Raw genomic sequence first — 17,081 nt, 5'->3', positions numbered from 1 at the left:
AGCTATGGCATCACCAGCTGGAATGGACCTAGAATGGTCAGATGGACCTGGGATGGTCAGTTTTGTAAAGACTCAGGAAAACACACTCTCCCTAACTCAACTGCCCTCTTTCCACTGGTGCCCCAAACCCGGAGGTGACAGGCACCTGCACTCACACTGCCAGCCCATTCTCCAGAGCACCCACTGGCCTGGCAGGGCCAACCGTGCCCATTGACAGGCTGGGGTTTCCCTCTCCGACCTGCTGCGTCTCCCCTCCCAGCCAAGCATTCAGGTTTTGCTCCCCTGAGAGCTCCCCAGTCCCCTCCAGCATCTGAGCCACCCCGATTACATTTCCAGCTGGTTTTTAATTATCTTCTATCTGCCCGCATAAATCTGCCTGTGTGGCACGCCCACCAGGGGAGGCGTTCCAACTGCCCATGCGTCGCCAGGAAACCTCTCATGCCCCAGGACAGCTTCTCTTCGGAGGCCCTGGGTGGTCTCTCCAAATGAGAAAAACATTTCCAATCACATTTCTAACATCTTGTTAATAGGACTTATTTAATAATATTTTTGCAAAAGCCATCTGGGAATGGCTTGGTTGGGGACTTGGGGAGGGCATATGGGTGCTGCAGGGACGGTCATGGTGACAGATACAGACTTTGGGTCTGCCATCAGGGAAGGGGCAGGAACATGGAGAAGGATGCAGCCCTCGGCCAGAGGACCAGGGCCTGACTCCCACTGCTTCCACCTGTGTGAGGATCACCCACCAGGTAGCTTCATCAGGTCTCTGAGCCTCTTAGCCCGGAGGCTCAGGAACACAGTGAAAGGAAGGAAAGCCCTTTGTAAACTTTGAGAGGCTGTGCTAGTTCAGGTGGCATTATTTGCTTGCCCCAGGAAAGTATCATGGTCTTCCTCTGCTTCTAGCTAGGCAAATAACGCAAAGGTCCCCAGAGGAAATATGTTGAGCCCCCAGAAGCATTTGGCAGGGCTTGAAGCAAACAGCTTCATACACTAAAACCCTAAGATGCAGGATTGCTATTCCCCAGACCTTCAGGCCCTTAAAATCAGGAATAGGGTCTTGAATCGTCCCAGTCAAGACCCTGGCTTTGGGATGGGAGAAGCAGGCACAGGAAGGGGAAAAGACCTTCCCAAGGTCCTGGGCAAGTTGGTGACAGAGCCCCAATGTTATTACCCTTCTGAGCCCCACAGCACTATATTTTCTTCTCCCATTTTCCACATAAACCCTCTTGGTATTTGAGGCAGATTTATAAAATCAGATGTCAGATTTTATAGCTGTCATCTTTGCTCCCACAGTTCAAATGCTATAACTATAAAAATAATGTTTTGCCACATATGAGTGTGTGTGTGCATGTGTGGTGTCACACTCGCACACATGCACACCCTTCCACTTTGCTGGCTGAGGCGCCCCTGCTCCTGGTTCTTGGTACCTCACACCTGCTTTTTCCTGGGCAGGTCCCCTAGTGAGCAACCACTGTCTTCTTTCCAGCCAGGGGTGATTTCTGCCATTTTTAATGCCTTTTTTTTTTCTTTTTTTTTTTTTTTAAGATTACTTCACCCGAGAGGAATATCAGAAACAATTGCCTTGGCAAAGCTGGCTTATTAGAAATGCTTTAATTAGAACTTTTTTTTTTTTTTTTTTTGCTATTTTCCCTTTGAACATCCACATGCTGCTCATGGTCCCAGCCAGCGTGGGAACCAGCCTGCCACATTCTCAGCAGACCTTCAAGGCAGGGCCGACAAACAAGTCAACAGTGTGGCTATCACTGCTGTGTTCCTACTGTGCACCAGGCCTCTAAACTGGGCAGGGAGACAAAGACATATCAGACTCTAAGCTGGTAGTCCTTGCAAGGGGACAAGCAGGTAGGTGAGTACGATATAGGGAGGTATGGCAGAAAATAAGCGAGGGGGGGAGCAAGTTAAGTGAAGGCTTCCTGGAGGAGCTGGCATTTGAGCAGGGCTGAGGAAGATGACAGTTTATCGAGAATAGCAAGGTAGAAGGAGAGTTAGGTTTGGGACTGGAGGAGAGGTCTCTGCAGGATCCATTCTTCCTCTAGTCCCAGCTAGTTTTTTCAGTTGTCCCTACCACAGAACCTCCCCCCTTGGCCCAGGTGACCAATAATATTATGGACAGAGACATGCCTTAAAAACTCTGAAGTCCTAGTCAGCCCTCTCCAGCTCTTCATAACATCCCCATTTCTCCCACAAAGAAAGGGGTTCAGCAAGACTTGGGCCTTTCCTGTGGCCATGACAGCTCTCCGCATTCCCAGCTCTTCATTCTTTTGACCTCCTGCTTTGCCAAAGAGCAGACCACGTGCCCATCATTTCTACTTGACACTCAAAGTGTATACCCCGCCCAGACTGGACAGAGCCTCCCAGGGAGAAATGCATTTACACAGTGCCCAGCAGGGCTCTTTGTGGTCCCAGGTACCTGGGAGACATTGATTGGAACAGGCCTCTGCAGAGTGTCCTGTGAGGTGGGTAGAATTATACCAATAACAATGATTAAAAATATGGGGCGTTGTACAAGTGAGGATAAAACCACTGGGGAGGCAAATGTATAAGATCGAGTGATCTGGGCAAGCCCAGATTTCAAATCCACAATCTCCAAACGTGAGCATAATCCCACTTGGAGTTCATATTTTCAGGCCAGAAAAATACCTTTTCTGTCTTGAGTTATTCTCATCTTAACCAAAAATGTATTCTATGAAGAATCTAGGGCTGTTTTACTTTTTTGCGGGAGTTGTGCTTTTAAAAAGCAATCAGTTCCGATAGTAAGTTAACTTTTTGAAACTCAATTACTTGCAGCCATGCTGAAAAAAACTATAATTAATGTGGTCAAATCCTAGCCAAATAATAAAATGAAAGCTTTGTTGTGTATCAAGGCAGAAATCAATTTCATTAGGGAGCAAAGAGCCGGAGATTTAATTTTGAGGAAATTCTCCACCCTGTGGACAGAGGTTGTCAAGAAGCTGCCAGAATGAATGCCCAACACAAGAGGACTCACCCTCCAGAGCCCAAATTACTGAGGACTGATTGACCTTTCAAAATTGCATTTGCACACCTTCCAAGTGTGGCCTAAGCCAATGGGCTTTTGCTCTTTAATGTTCTTGGACCTGGTACCCCTTTTGGTTTGGGTCAAGAGGTGAATGTTATCTGCACCCAATGACACTGGCATGTCAAGAAGATCCTGTCCTTTGGAACTCGGGATGAGGGGGCCTCAGAAGGTCAGTAGACATGAGAAAGGAGTTTAGCAAGGACTTGGGGTGTGCACGTTGATGGTGGGGTCATTTCCAGACAGCAGGGCTGAGGGCAAAGCCAGACAGACCCACTAGGGACGATGCCCAGTTGCACGACCCCAAATGCAAGGGGGATAGTGAACAGCAAGTGTGACCAGAATGCGAAAGGACAGGAAATTCTGCCCTGTGAGGACATCTGGAGAGAGAGCAGCCTAAGGTCTGCTCCTGCTTTTGTCTTCTGGTATCTAAGAGGCCTTCCCAGGGCAGAAGGAATGGGCTGTGACCCGCAAGAACCAGAGCTCGGAGCTGAGGCTACTATCAGTGAGATGCACTAAATTCAAGATGGACTTTCCTGTGGTCAGAGCCATCAGAGCTTGGAAGGGATTTTCCTGGCTGGGGAGTAAACTCCCCAATGCTGGGGGTAGGCAACAAAAGCTGGACAGCAAGTATTGTGAATATTGCAAAGGCATTTCCATCGTGGGACCGCACTAGAATGGGGGTGCTTAGACCTGCATGTGCATCAGAATCTCTTGGAGAGCATCTTAAAAGCAGATCTGGTTCCAAAGAGGCCCAGGGAGCCCCAGGTTTGACAAGTCTTGAGGGACTCTGATGTGGGCATTCTGAGGCACATTGGAAGAAACTATTTTTGAGAAACATCCACTCTTCTCCCAGCCCTGGGATGCTGGAACTTCTGTAATGCAGATTGAATCCTTTTGTTTAATAGCCAAGTTGTCATTCCTTCCTTGTCATGTGATGTGAGCATCTCCTGTGTGCCAAGTTTCAAAGGTTTACAGGTTTGGGGAGCCTGGGTGGCTCAGTCATTTGAGCATCCAACTTCAGCTCAGGGCATGATCTTGTGGTTCATGGGGTTGAGTCCCACATCAGGTTCTATGCTGACAGCTCAGAGCCTGCAGCCTGTTTCAGATTCTGTGTCTCCCTCTCTCTCTCTCTCTCTCTGCCCCTCCCTCTCTCTCTGCCCCTCCCTCTCTCACGCTCTGTCTCTGTCTCAAAAATAAATAAACATTTAAAAAAAAAATTTTTTTTAAAGGTTTACAGGTTTGCAGGACCTCAGGGGTCATCTAGTCCTGTCCCTTCATTGTATTGATAGAGAAATTGAGGGCTGAGAGGGCAGGAGCCAGGGCTGGGATCAGGTTTCTGATGTCCAGTTCAGAGATCTTTTCACTTGCTTTCAGTGGACTTCCGGGAGCATTGAAAACTACTCCCATTTCACACACGAAGAAATTGAAGCCCAAATTCCAAGGACTGTTGGGAGTTCTTCCACTGAGAACCACTGTCATTCACATGATTTGCAAAGGTCCTTAGCCAGGGTGTTTGGGTGGCTTACAGTCAGCAGTGTTTGAAATTCCAGAGAGGAGAAAACTACCCTCAGGTTAGATACAAGGTCACTGAGCAGATAGATCTGTTTTGTTTTGTTTTGTTTTTAATTTTTTAAGTTTTTATTTTATTTTTGATAGAGAGTGCAAGTGGGGGAGGGGCAGAGAGAGAGGGAGACACAATCTGAAGCAGGCTGTAGGCTCTGAGCTGTCGGCATAGCGCCTGATGTGGGGCTCGAACTCACGGACCATGAGATTGTGACCTGAGTTGAAGTCAGATACTTAACTGACTGAGCCACCCAGGTGGCCCAGATCTGTTTTAATTTGAAGTCTTTAAAGACCCCTGTGCATTGTCTTTTCTCTCTTTACTTTTTTTTTTCTTTTTTGAAGCAAAACTGTAAGCTGGATCAGGTGCTTTGTGAGCAAGTCCCTTCCTTGCCATGCTAATGGACTCCCTCTTTCAGTTAGCAGAGGAAGCCCCCACCAGGACAGGAGTTGGGTGGGAGGATAGTGGGGGCAAGCCCTGTGATTTAAGGATGAGATTCGGGGTGTGGGAGATTGCTGCTTCCCCCCTGTCTGCACCCCCACCCCACTCTCCCTCTCCACTTTGTCATACCCCATCTCTGCTGACAAGACGTTATAAAGACTATTGGTAGTGGCCAAGACTCCCCTACAACTGATAGCATGGGGGCGCGGCATTCTGGCCCCTGATTCGCTGGGAAATTAGAGCAAACCTCCACCACTCTCTGGGTCTCAATGTCATCTGTAAAATAAGCAGGGAACCACAGAGTCTCAAAAGCCACTGCTTGGTACTTTACCTGCCTCAGAATACATGGGTGCCTGGGTGGCTCAGTCGGTTAAGTTGTCTGACTCTTGGTGTCGGCTCAGGTCATGATCTCAAGGTTTTGTGGGTTTGAACACTGCATCGGGCTCTGCACACTGCTTGGAGCCTGCTTGGGATTCTCCCTCTCTCTCTGCCCTTCCTCCACTCGTGCTCTTTCTGTCTCTCTCAAAATAAATAAATAAACTTAAAAAAATAATAATAAAGAGGGGCGCCTGGATGGCTCAGTCGTTTAAGTATCTGACTTCGGCTCAAGTCATGATCTCGTGGTTTGTGGGTTCGAACCTAGCATTGGGCTCTGTGCTGACAGCTGGGAGCCTGGAGCCGGCTTCAGATTCTGTGTCTCCTTCTCTCTCTGCCCCTCCCCTGTTCATACTCTGCCTCTCTCTCAAAAATAAACAAACATTAAAAAACAATTTTTTTTAAGAGCACCTGGGCACCTCAGTTGGTCAGGCATCCAGTTTCAGCTCAGGTCATGATCTCACAGTTGGTGAGTTCAAGCCCCGCATTGGGCTCTGTGCTGACAGCTCAGAGCCTGGAGCCTGCTTCCGATTCTGTCTCTCTCTATCTGCCCTTCCTCTCCTCATGCTCTGTCTCTCTCTCTCAAAAATAAACATTAAAAAAATTTTTTTTTAATTTTTTAAAAAAGAAATGGTGAATACAGAGCAATATGCACAGTAGTACTTAATAAATACAATACAATCATGTATGACCAGTAGTTTTTAAGCAGAGAAACTTCTTTCCTCATCTTTCCTATTCTGTTTTCAAGTGGAGCCCTGTGTGTGACAATGTACTTTTGAGAGGGTCATGAAATACCGCTTGATGTTTGGGGAAATTGATGCCAGGCCAGGGAAGTAAACACGCTTCCCATTGTCACCCAGTGGCAGAGCTAGGGCCAGAACCTAGGCCTCACCACCAGCCACGGGGGCTGCCCAGCTGGAGGAGATGGTCCTACAGCCAGGAGTCTGCCTGGCCATCCATGGCTTCTAGGCTACCAGCATGGCCATGAATGACAGACCGGAAGACAGGAAGACACATTCACTGCTCAGCCCAGACCACATGGAGCCAGCAAGACAGACCAGATGGGCAGCAACTTGTATGTGGGCTCCTGCAGAGCAGATGGAAACAAAGCCATGTCAGAACCCCAAACCTCAGCACCCGCCAGACTTGCTCACGCACTGCCCAGCTCAGACCTCAGACAGCCCCTGTTGGTGGGGGAGAGGTGTGTGTGAAAGCTCCACTCCACAGATGAGGAAACTGAGGCTGAGGAAGCCACAGCTCAGTGTAGCAGGGCAAGGACTCAGACCCAGGTGGCGGTTCCACAGGCGGCGGTTCCTTTGGGAATGGTTCTGCTTTCCTTGCCAGGCGCGTCCCCCCTTGTCTCAGCCTTTCCTGGGTCAATCCCAGGTTTCCAGCTCCCCTGTGCCTTTAAAAGCCATTGTGCGCCTCCAAGTCCTCTCAGCCACTGGTGCTTACCGCCACAGCTGCTTTTGCCCACCCTCTGCTGGGTCCCTGTTCTGGAGCTTCCTTCAGGTGTGGCCTGCCCCCCACCCCCATCTGCTATTTGTGGGGAGGGTAGGAGGTTGGTCCTTGAAAACAGCCTGGAGCCCTTTGCAGCCAAGCAGTTTGGCAAACTCTTTGTGTGTCAAGCCCTTAAATGTGGAGCCGGATGACCTAACCTTTATCAAGCGTTCACACTGCATTCATTCACAGCTAAGTTCTCACTTACCCTGATAACTACTGTGAGGGTGGACTCTTGTTATTCCCATCTCACAGATGCAGACTTTTAGGCACTGGAGAATGTGGGTGTGTGGCTTTAACCTCAGTGCCACCGGAAGTTGAGACTGGATTGTTCTTTGTTGTGGAGACTGTCCTATGCATTGTAGGTTTGTCAGCACCCTTGGCTTCTACCCAGATGCCAGCAGCACCTGAGTTCCCAGGCACTGCCGAATACCCCCCAGAAGGGATGAACTCACTCCCACGGAGAAGCCCTGCTCCAAGGAGCGTATGGGCTGGGAAAGGCTTGTCCCAGTACATGGAGACCACTCTGAGCTGAATGCATTCTGTCCATCTGTTGGCACAAGTGTTAGGACTGCTCTTATCATCGTGCTGTCCCTAAGCCTGGGCGTCTGCTGTGCCCACTGCTCTACTTGTCTTTCTTCCTGTACTGAGGATAGCCATCCTGCCCTGCCTCAGTGCTCCTGGCTGGTGCTGGGGTGACCTCTACCCTCCTTGGGACGTCCCTCATTGGCTTGAGAACTTTAGTGCTGGAGGAACCCCCTCCACCTTTTCCAAATGAAAGAAACTGAGGCCCAGGGAGAAGGTACTTGCCCGGCGCATGACATCATCAGTGGGATCAGAGTTTGAACTCAGGCATCTGACTTCAGTCTGGCCACCACCGCCAGCCCCCACCTGTCCTAAACACAAAAACTCATTCGCGTTCCCAGAAGAGTCCCGATTAGAAGTAAAAGGGAAAACAAAACAAAACACGCTAGACCCTCTTGCCTCTTCCCAAAGCTCTGACAGCATTTCACATGTCACCCCCACCCCACCTCCTCCCCTCCCCTTGCAGTTTTCGTGTGCACTTGGCTGAGCCTGAGGACTGATGGGAATCCTAAACAAGGGGACTGCAAAAGTTATCCAGCCTACCCCGAAGCATCATTACCCTTTTCACGCCTCCAGTAATGGGAGGCTTACTCTGCTGTCAGCCTTGATCATTAAAATCCTCCTGTCTAAAAGTTTGTTAGTCTTCTCCTGAGAAAATTGCCTAAAATGGATTCATTTTGACCTACCCGGTGCTCTGTGTGGCACAAAACAAACCTATGCCTTTCCATGTTTGCTGGGAGAGGCTTCTGCCAGCTCCCCTTCTGCCTGGAGATGGCTTTTTGTCATGATTTACTGAAGGCTCTCACCCCGAGCCGCCAACTTAGAGCTTGAGAAATGCCCGCGCGTCTCAGGAAGGCTAATCGCTGCTGATGCGTTTATTGAAAGTCCAATTATTTGGTTGTAAATCAAGTCGTTTGGCTCAGCAGCATTTACATGTAGACATTTGTTCGCAATAACTTGACATATGCATCTTTGGTTTATCGTTGTGAAGGCTGTTTCAGAAGGCCCTGGGCAGCACACAGGTATTTGCCATGTGGACTTCTAAGCCCCTTCCCCCAGCTCCCTGGACTCCTAGACTATGTCAGCCAGAGGGGCCTCCGTACCTCCAGCTCCTTGCATTGCAGTTGAGAACCCCAGCACACAGCTAGAACAAGTTGCTGCTCCCTCCAGTCCCTGGTCCTCTCACCTGTGCCATGGGCATCTTGCAGATAATGATGCCAGCCCTCCCAGCATCTTTGTGAAGCCACAGGCTGGTCTGGTCATGGGCCAAGGGTGGCGGCTATCGCTGCTGTACATCTTTGTGTCCCAGATTCCTGGACCCTTTTCGGGAAGTTCACAGCATATACAGGTGCTAGCCTGCATGCAAGTAGGGCCTTGGGAGCTGTCAACCAGGTTGACAGGGACCTGTCCCTGAAGGCTCCTGGCACTTGAGTTCTGGATATTTCTCTCCCAATGCAGGCCCAGGGCTCTCACATCATGCTTCTCTGCAGGCACTTGTGAATGTTTCTGGGGTTTCTACGCACTGCTCACAGGTATGGTGAGGAGAATTTCTCTGTAGACACACACACCCAGCCAAATATCCCATCTCACTGGAGGTCAAAGAGAAGGGAGGAGGAAAGCAGACATTGTGAATCACAGAGCCATGTGCTTGCACGCGCAGTGTTGCCAACTGCAGGGCGGAGTTAGCCGGGAACAACCTTTTTTGTGGGAACCTAGGTGGCCATGAATATAGGAGGTGCCTTGCCATGGACACCCTCCCGGCTGGCTCCCTGGGGATGCCAGGTCCCAGAGTCATGACAGATCAGGGTAAGGGCCAGGCCTAGGACCACACCTACCCCCGCACGGACAGCACAAACGTCTGTGTCCATCTCTACTGCCACAGAGGGCTGGGCTTTGAGCGGGAGCACTGGCTGGCATTCTCATGCTCATGGAGGATGTGGGAACTGCGACACTTCGTCCCTGAGAATCATCCTGCAGCCAGTTGCTGAGGGCACTTCAAATGCCCAGGAAGTCCATGGCTCTAAGAGGGAACTTGTCTCATATTTGTGCTTCGTTTCTCTAGGCCTGGGCAGGGGGCATTGGCTGCCTCTGTCACCCCAGCAAGGATTTCTTCTAGAAATCTGAGGAAAGAGGGGCTTGACCCATTCTTCCTTGTGACCTCCCTCAGGCAGGACTTGTCTTTTGACTTGAGAGGTGCAAGACTTTGTACCCCCTAAAGGGGTGACCCTCTGGGTGCTCCTCATGACTCTGTCCCTCACTAAGCTTGCTCAGCTGGTCCTCACTGGCTGTCCTAGAACCAGGGCTATCCAGACAGAGCAGCTACTGTATCTGACCTTGGAGGAAGTGGCTTCTACCCTGGCTGGGCCACACTAAGGGACAGGGTACAACAGCCACCAACCTGCCCTTGGGAGCTTATAAACCAGAGAGGAGGTTGTATGGGGCCTCATTGCTGGCTCAGGGCAGACCCTCACCAGATAGCTGATGGTTGGATGGACGGATGGATGATGGACAGATGGACCAAGTGCCCAGCTGTGGGCCAGGCTTATGCTGAGAGCCCAGAGAAAGTAAGGCTTGGCCTACTGAGAAACGTCACAGTGAACAGACAGGATTCTTTTTTTTTTTTTTTTTTTTTTTTTTAATTTATTTATTCTGACAGAGAGAGAGCATGAGCAGGGAAGGGACAGAGAGAGAGAATCCTGAGCAGGCTCCACACTGACATCGTGTAGCCTGATGCAGGGCTCGAACTCAAGAACCCATGAGATCATGACCAGAGCTAAGACCAAGAGTCAGACGCTTAACTGACTGAGCCACCCAGGCTCCCCTGAACAGACAGGATCCTTGACCTCAGGAACTCACAGAGCTACAAGGAAGCCATGTCTCAGGACAAGAAAGAGTCCAAAGGCCCACCTAGACACCTGGATCCATCTGGTTAGGTGGCTGAGCAGGAGAAAATGAGGCTGCAGAATCAGACAGCTATAGTGAAATCCTAGCCCCGCCATGTGCGATGGGACTTGGCACTCAACCTCTCTAGCATCAGTTTCCCATCCGTAAACAGTGGTAGTTCTACCAGCTTAGCAGCATTGCTGTGGGCTTCCATGCGATAATATGTAGCAACAGCTAAGCTCCCTGCCTGGTGCACAGTGGGGTTTGAACAGTGCAGGTGGCATTCGTTGTGCAGTGGCCATGGGGAGCCATGGATGGTTTTGAGCCGAGAGACAGTGTTCTGGGGCATCTCCGTCAAGAGAGCAGTTCCCCAACCACCTTTTAGTAGAGGTGGACCAGAGATCCTTGCTGTGTGTGGATTCCTGTAACCAGGTTCTACGCGATAGTCCCCAAAGGCAATTTCCTTGCCTTCTTCTGCATAAATATTATATGCAAGTATTTTTAAGTCATTTCATCATGAAAAGAAGCGATTTAACATAACTATTACTCAGGATTCTTCATGAAATATGCATCAAGCAATTAGGTCTAAAAGCGAGAGGTGAGGCCTTGTACCCTGCTTGGGCCGGCAGCTGCGGGCTGAGTGATGTTTTATTAAAGCCCATGATTATGAGACGAGGTAGGGCCTGTTATTAGGCCCGGCACACCAGGCACGTTTGATAATCCTGGTGATGAGGAGGTGCTTTTTGTGATGATAATGAGGGATCTAAACGCAGTGACAGCCCCAGCACCCCCAGCCTCCGCCAGCCTTACATGACTCATTAGACAGGTCACCCACCGGAGACACCCTTAATTGTGACTTTGCTCTCGCAAGATGTCCTATCAAAGGAGACAGGCCTGACACAGGAGCCTCACGGGCGGCCACAGCCTGTCCAAGCTCCCTGGGGACCAAGGCCCTCCCAGAAGTGATGATGGCGAGGTGGCGTGGCCGGGGACCTGGCCCACCTGGCCCTGGAGGCAAAGAGCTCCGGGTTCTGGCTTCAGCCAAAGCCCGCCTTGCCGTGTGCCTTGGCCCAGAGTGTTGTTCTCTCCCACCTCAGTCCTCCAAGGCACCCCAAGAGATGCTCTGTCCACAGCATCCACAGCACCCCTGGGCATGCTGGTTATCTGATGCACCCTCTTTTCTTGCTAGAAATTCTAATTTTTTTCTCTTCTTATGCTAGTTGTCTTCTGAATTGAGTTGGGAGTCATTAAAGCCATCCCTTCACAGTTGTTTTTATTTTTTTTATATTTTTTATTTAAAAATTTTTTTTTAATGTTTATTTGTTTTTGAGAGAGAGGGAGAGCCAGAGCATGAGCAGGGGAGGGGCAGAGGGAGAGGGAGACACAGAATCAGAAGCAGGCTCCAGGCCCTGAGCTGTCAGCACAGAGCCCAACGCAGGGCTTGAACCCACAAACCGTGAGATCATGACCTGAGCTGAAGTCAGATGCTTAACCAACCGAGCCACCCAGGCGCCCCTTCACAGTTGTTTGTAAATCTTCAGCTGTTGTAAAGTAGCATCTCATTCATTGGGACCTTGTGACCCATCAGGATATATTATCAGGATATATTACACATCTCTTGGGTGTGTGTTGACAAGGTTTTACCTGACCTATTCGTGAGTCAGAGTTTGACAGATTGTTTCAAAAAGCAAGCTCACCTCTCAGGGCCTGCCAACCCCATGTGACGGGTCTCCATAGTTGGGGCCTTTAGCAGGACAAGCCATCCCCAGTGCCTGAGATGACCTTTCCATGCCAGCCCTGTGCTGTCTCTGGCCCACCATCAGCCCTGTAGGGTAAGTACCTAGGGACTGAGGCCAGAGTCAAAGAGTCCCTTGCACAGGGTCTAACGTCTCTCCCCTGCCACCTTACCCGGCCTCATACGGAGTGTTGAGGGCCAAGTGGGATTCTCTCCTGGAGCTGAATGGTACTAAGTCAGGAGCATGGACCCTGGGAAAGGCCCACCAGGGAGGGAAGCAGCACCACCCTTGATTGCTGTGTGACCTTGGGTCAGCCACCTGACTGAGCCTCAGGACTTGGCACACAGCCTGAATCACAGGAAGTGCCTGGGAAACATTGGCCGTGAAGACCTTTATGATCAGTGCCCCGTGAGAATGAAGACTGGGGGCTGTGGGCAGCAGTGGAATGGGGCATGAGGCTGCCTCCAGGCCCCTTCCTGTGAGAAGTCCTCACAAGGGGGCAAGAGCTTATGCTTACACACATGGAACCCTCAAAGGTCATCCGGTTAGCCTCCCCACAGATCCAGTGGTGCCAAGGACAGAACCCACCACCGCCAAAGGACCGCCTCAGGTCCAGAGAACCACGGGGTGCAGTGCTTGAGCCCAAGGGGAAGGACCGCTCCTGCTGGGGGCTCCTGATGTGGGAGCCAGCTCGTGGGCCTTTATCCCTCTACCAGGGGATGGTCATGCCTTGGACTGGGCGGTCATAGGGCCTGAGTCCTCTGCCATGGTCTGAGTTTTGTGACTGGCCTGCCCCACTCGGCACAGCCTAGCTCAGTTACAAACCTGTGTCTACTGAAATACATGTGCCAGAGGCACTTCAGGGAGGTGCTAACAGCTGCCCTGCCTCACCTATGTCTGTTGAGGAGGAGGCATCATTGTGGAGTTTCTGATAACCTGGTGGCCATTCCGAACCTGTGGCCTGGGAACAGAGGGGCCTTCTCTCCCTCTGGTCCCGTCAGCTGTTCTCACCATCCCTGCCACTTCCCTTGCTGGGTGTTTTAAGAACAACCACTATAAAAACGTCCCATTAAACCATATGAGTTACTTCTCTTCACCTCCTTAAAAAGTAAATCAGCTCCTCCTGCCACTTCCTTTCTGTGTTGCCAGCACAGCTTTGGCATTCTGGCCTGGCTCACAGCTATAGCTGCTGTGATCCAGTCTTCCACATCGTATGCTCTGCACCCCAGCCACAGATCTGTGGTCTGGCACCCAAAACATCACCCCACTCCACTCACAAAGAGGAACATGACTGTCCGAGGCTACACGCCCTCTGCTCCCTCACTCACCTGCAGCTCCAGCCAGTGCTCCGCCCCCACCCTTTGTCCAGGCAGAGCTGAGCTCATGGCCTCAGTGCGCAGAGCTTTTTAACTAGTCCTAGTTTCCTTAGCCACACAATCTCAGCACTTCATTCAAGCAGTTACCACCCTATCCAGGCCGGCACAGATTCGTGATCTCTCCCGTGTGGTGGGTAGCTAGTCTTCGCTTAAATGGGGCTGTACGTTTTCTCCCTTACTGCACACGCCGTTCCCTTTCTAAGAGCTTAAGCAAGTGCGCCTCCTGCTTCTCAGATGTGTCGAGGCAATTCTCCAATGAAATGACCCTTCACTGAGGAGCAGAACTTGCCACAGGCTCTGTAATTAGAACATTGTCAGCCTTAAAAAATCTTGATTTAAATTTTAGTTCTTTACAGGAATTATTCTCTCTAGAAACATAATTGCTCTCCGAACGATTTCCTTTAAGCTGAGGGTGACATCTCTAAATACATTATTATGAGCAGATGTATTGCTCAGTGCCCGCACTTCATTAAGCATTTGCTCTGCCATTTGAAAATGGTGCTGGAGTCCAAATTAATGCATTAACAGAGCGGGCGTCCGTGAGCGCAGGGAGCCCAGTCCTGACTGGAAGAGACGTGGTAAGCCCTCCAGTGCCCCTGTGGGAGCAGTCGGAGCAACAAGAACTGAAGCTCAGAAGGTTGCAAATTTGTGTTCACTTGGAGCTCAGCCTCGCCAGGGGCTGGGCCTTGGTCTCCCAGAAGCAAGGCCCCTGGGGCTGGTCACAAGTTATCAGTGCCAAGGGACAGACTCTAGAGAAGGCAGCAAGAGGTCAGAGTGCCAGCTTTCTCACTAAGTGACAAATGTGAGATAAATTGCACTGTGCTTTGGAAACCAAGCATCTACAGGTTTGGCAGCAAAATCATAAAAGGCCAGGCTTAGAGCTGAGTGGGCAGGGAAAAGGCAGCTTGGGCAAAGGCAGATTGACAGAGGAGTGAGTGATCTGATATGGCCAGAGACCTGGGTGGAAGGTGGGAGGACCAGGGCCAGGTACTAGGGCCAGGTGGAAGCAGCATGGCCATTACCATCTGAGATCTGTGCCCCAGCCAGTGTATGCTGGTGTAGGGGCATGGGGCTGCAAGGGGCACGGGGTCCAGGGTTCTACTCCGATCTCCAAGGGACCCACCCACTGCCCTTTTCAGCAGATGCCATACATGGTGTGTCCAGGCACTGGGCCCTGATCTGTGGAGCTCTCAGGGGAGTTGGGAAAATGGAGAAGTAATTGCAATTCAAGGAAGCAAGTGATGGAGGCACAAGTTTGCTCAGTGCTGTCAGAGGAAGGAAGGAGCTCTGCTTGTGGTAGCCTGGAAGACTTCCCAGCAGAAGAAACACTCAGGTTGGGCCTTGGAGGAGGAGGCAGAGTTCACTGAACAGAGGGAAGATGCACAGAGAAGGGAGTGCCTGCAAGGGGGCAGAGCTGGGGAAGAACACACATACCCCCGACATTCCCTTGGCTAAAACTAGTCACATGTTTACAGAGGCTGCAAGGGAAGCTGGGAAATGTAGTCCCTGGCTGGGCAGCCCCTTCCTAGTGGCAAGAAAGTAGTATGAAAGGGAGAGCATCAATTTTTGGAAAACAGCTCACCTGTCATCCCTGCTACACTGTTTTCTCACCTGTAAACTGGGGGTGATGAGACCTGCCCGAACACTTGCCAGGGCACTGGGGACTTAATCATACTTTTCGCCTGGCACACACAGCCTAAAAACTTGTCTGTGTCAACAATAAGAGGAGCCAAGTCTGGGGGCTTGTTTTCCTGAGGAAGCCTTTCAAAAGCTCTCAAGATCCTAAAGACTCTCCAGCAGTGTTTGCTGCTGGTTCCTGGTCTATGCTGGACTTGGGGGAGCTCTGGGGTGCAGCTGCGTTTCAGTTGGGCCTGAGCAGCATGGCTGTTTCTGCCTTTGTCACTGCAGATCCTAATAATAACCTCCGTGTTTTGTTCACAGGAGCAACCAGGGCTTTATGCACATGAAACTGGCCAAAACCAAAGAGAAGTACGTTCTGGGTCAGAACAGTCCCCCATTCGACAGTGTCCCGGAAGTCATCCACTACTATACCACCAGAAAGCTGCCCATCAAAGGGGCTGAGCACTTGTCCCTCCTCTACCCTGTGGCTGTGCGGACCCTCTGAGCGGACAAGCCCCACCCTGCTCTGTGACGGGGCCCAGACTTGGAGGAGCTGGAGGCCCCCGCCCACCAGCCCGGCCGCTGTTGCAGGCGGGGTCCAATTTGTGTCGTGTGTATGGTACTAGCACACCACTGCATGTCTCTAGAATGCTGTTGCCACTTACGGGGGCTGGAGAAAGCCTGGACAAAGACAGAAGGACAGCCAACACGCCACCCCAGCCCCCACCCCCGCCCCCTCCTTGAGTTTCTGTGAATTAAAATATTTGCAAATCCAAAGAGATGCCTTCCAGGATGAACAAAGGAGAGCAGCTCCGGAGGGGCGAGGGGCGGGGCGGGAGCTCCCCGGGTTGCAGCTCTTTGTTCTCCAGCTGTCACGAATTCACACCTGTGGGGGTGGGGGGGGGGGGCACTACGGTTTTCCCACCAGGGCCCCCGCTGGTGCTGGGAGACAAATGCGGGTGCTCTGAGAGCCCAGAAAGCCCCAGGAGTCTGGCTTCCCCTGTGGTGTGTGTGTATGTGTGAGTGTGAACACATACACGAGAGAGCATGGTCACACACAGATGTGAGTAAGCCCAGTAAACCCACTGTTAGTCACTCAGTGTAATCACTAGGAGATCTTCAAGGAATCATTGTGCAGTCACAAAGAGGATTCAATTATTTATGAATAGGGTGTGTAAATAAAATAGTCATTTAATACATATTCTTATCCCTTTTTTTATATGTACGTATATATACCACAGAGGGTCTCTGAGGAGGGCAGTGTTTACCTGCTGGTTTCGTTCCCAGAGCAAGGTGTGACTCTGGGCGTGTGTGGTACGACAGGCCCCAGGGAGGGAAGGAAGCAGAGAGGGGTTTTCTTTGCCCGCCTGAGAGCCAACCTCAGGACGGTGCAGCAAGGCCCTGCGTTCCGGCTCCAGCAATGGTAGCCTCAAGTGTTGACCCACCACCCAAGCTCTCCCTTCCGCCTATAGCAGCCCAGTGATGGCAAGTCTGTGCAGACCACCCAGCAGTCTACAAAGGGCTCTCCCATTATCTGGTCAGCGCCACCCCGTGAGGCATTTAATGTGGGGAAAGGGCGGCACAGAGAGGGAAAGTAATCTGCGCTATGTCACACAGCTTGTAAGCGAAAGAGGCTTCTTGAGTCCAGATTGGCAGCCTCCATGGCCTCACTGTTAACCCTGCTCCTGAGGGAAAACAAATCCTAACCTCTCAGGGGGACGTGGAGTTCTCTTGGTCATCCATCCACACTGCTTCCCCGCAGATAGCACACACATTCCCACGGTTCACCTCCATCTTGCCTCTGCCCTTGACTGGAGCAGGGATGCTCACCACACCTTCAGGTCAGGCTCCTAAGGCTGTGAGGTTGCTTTTACTTGGTTCCTTCTCCTTTCCCTCCCACTGTCCCACCACCACACTATGGTTAAATGCTGGTGGAAGACATAGAAGAA

General features: G+C 51.1%; 1 protein-coding gene across 2 annotated transcripts in view; it reads left to right on the top strand.

The window, feature by feature from the left end:
• The window catches only part of SHB (SH2 domain containing adaptor protein B), a 136,771-nt gene extending 120,440 nt beyond the window's left edge, over window positions 1-16,331 (top strand). For both annotated transcript variants that reach the window (XM_023242467.2, XM_003995682.6), the window contains one exon: window positions 15,454-16,331. In XM_023242467.2, coding sequence (XP_023098235.1) covers window positions 15,454-15,637 — 184 coding nt within the window. In that variant the 3' untranslated portion in view covers window positions 15,638-16,331. The remainder of the gene's footprint in view (window positions 1-15,453) is intronic.
• The last annotated feature ends 750 nt before the right edge of the window (window positions 16,332-17,081 follow it).

This window comes from Felis catus, chromosome D4, assembly GCF_018350175.1.
Source record: "Felis catus isolate Fca126 chromosome D4, F.catus_Fca126_mat1.0, whole genome shotgun sequence".
NCBI lineage: Eukaryota > Metazoa > Chordata > Mammalia > Carnivora > Felidae > Felis > Felis catus.
Note: the sequence above shows the minus strand (reverse complement) of the source record. Positions and strands in the feature narration are given on the sequence as shown.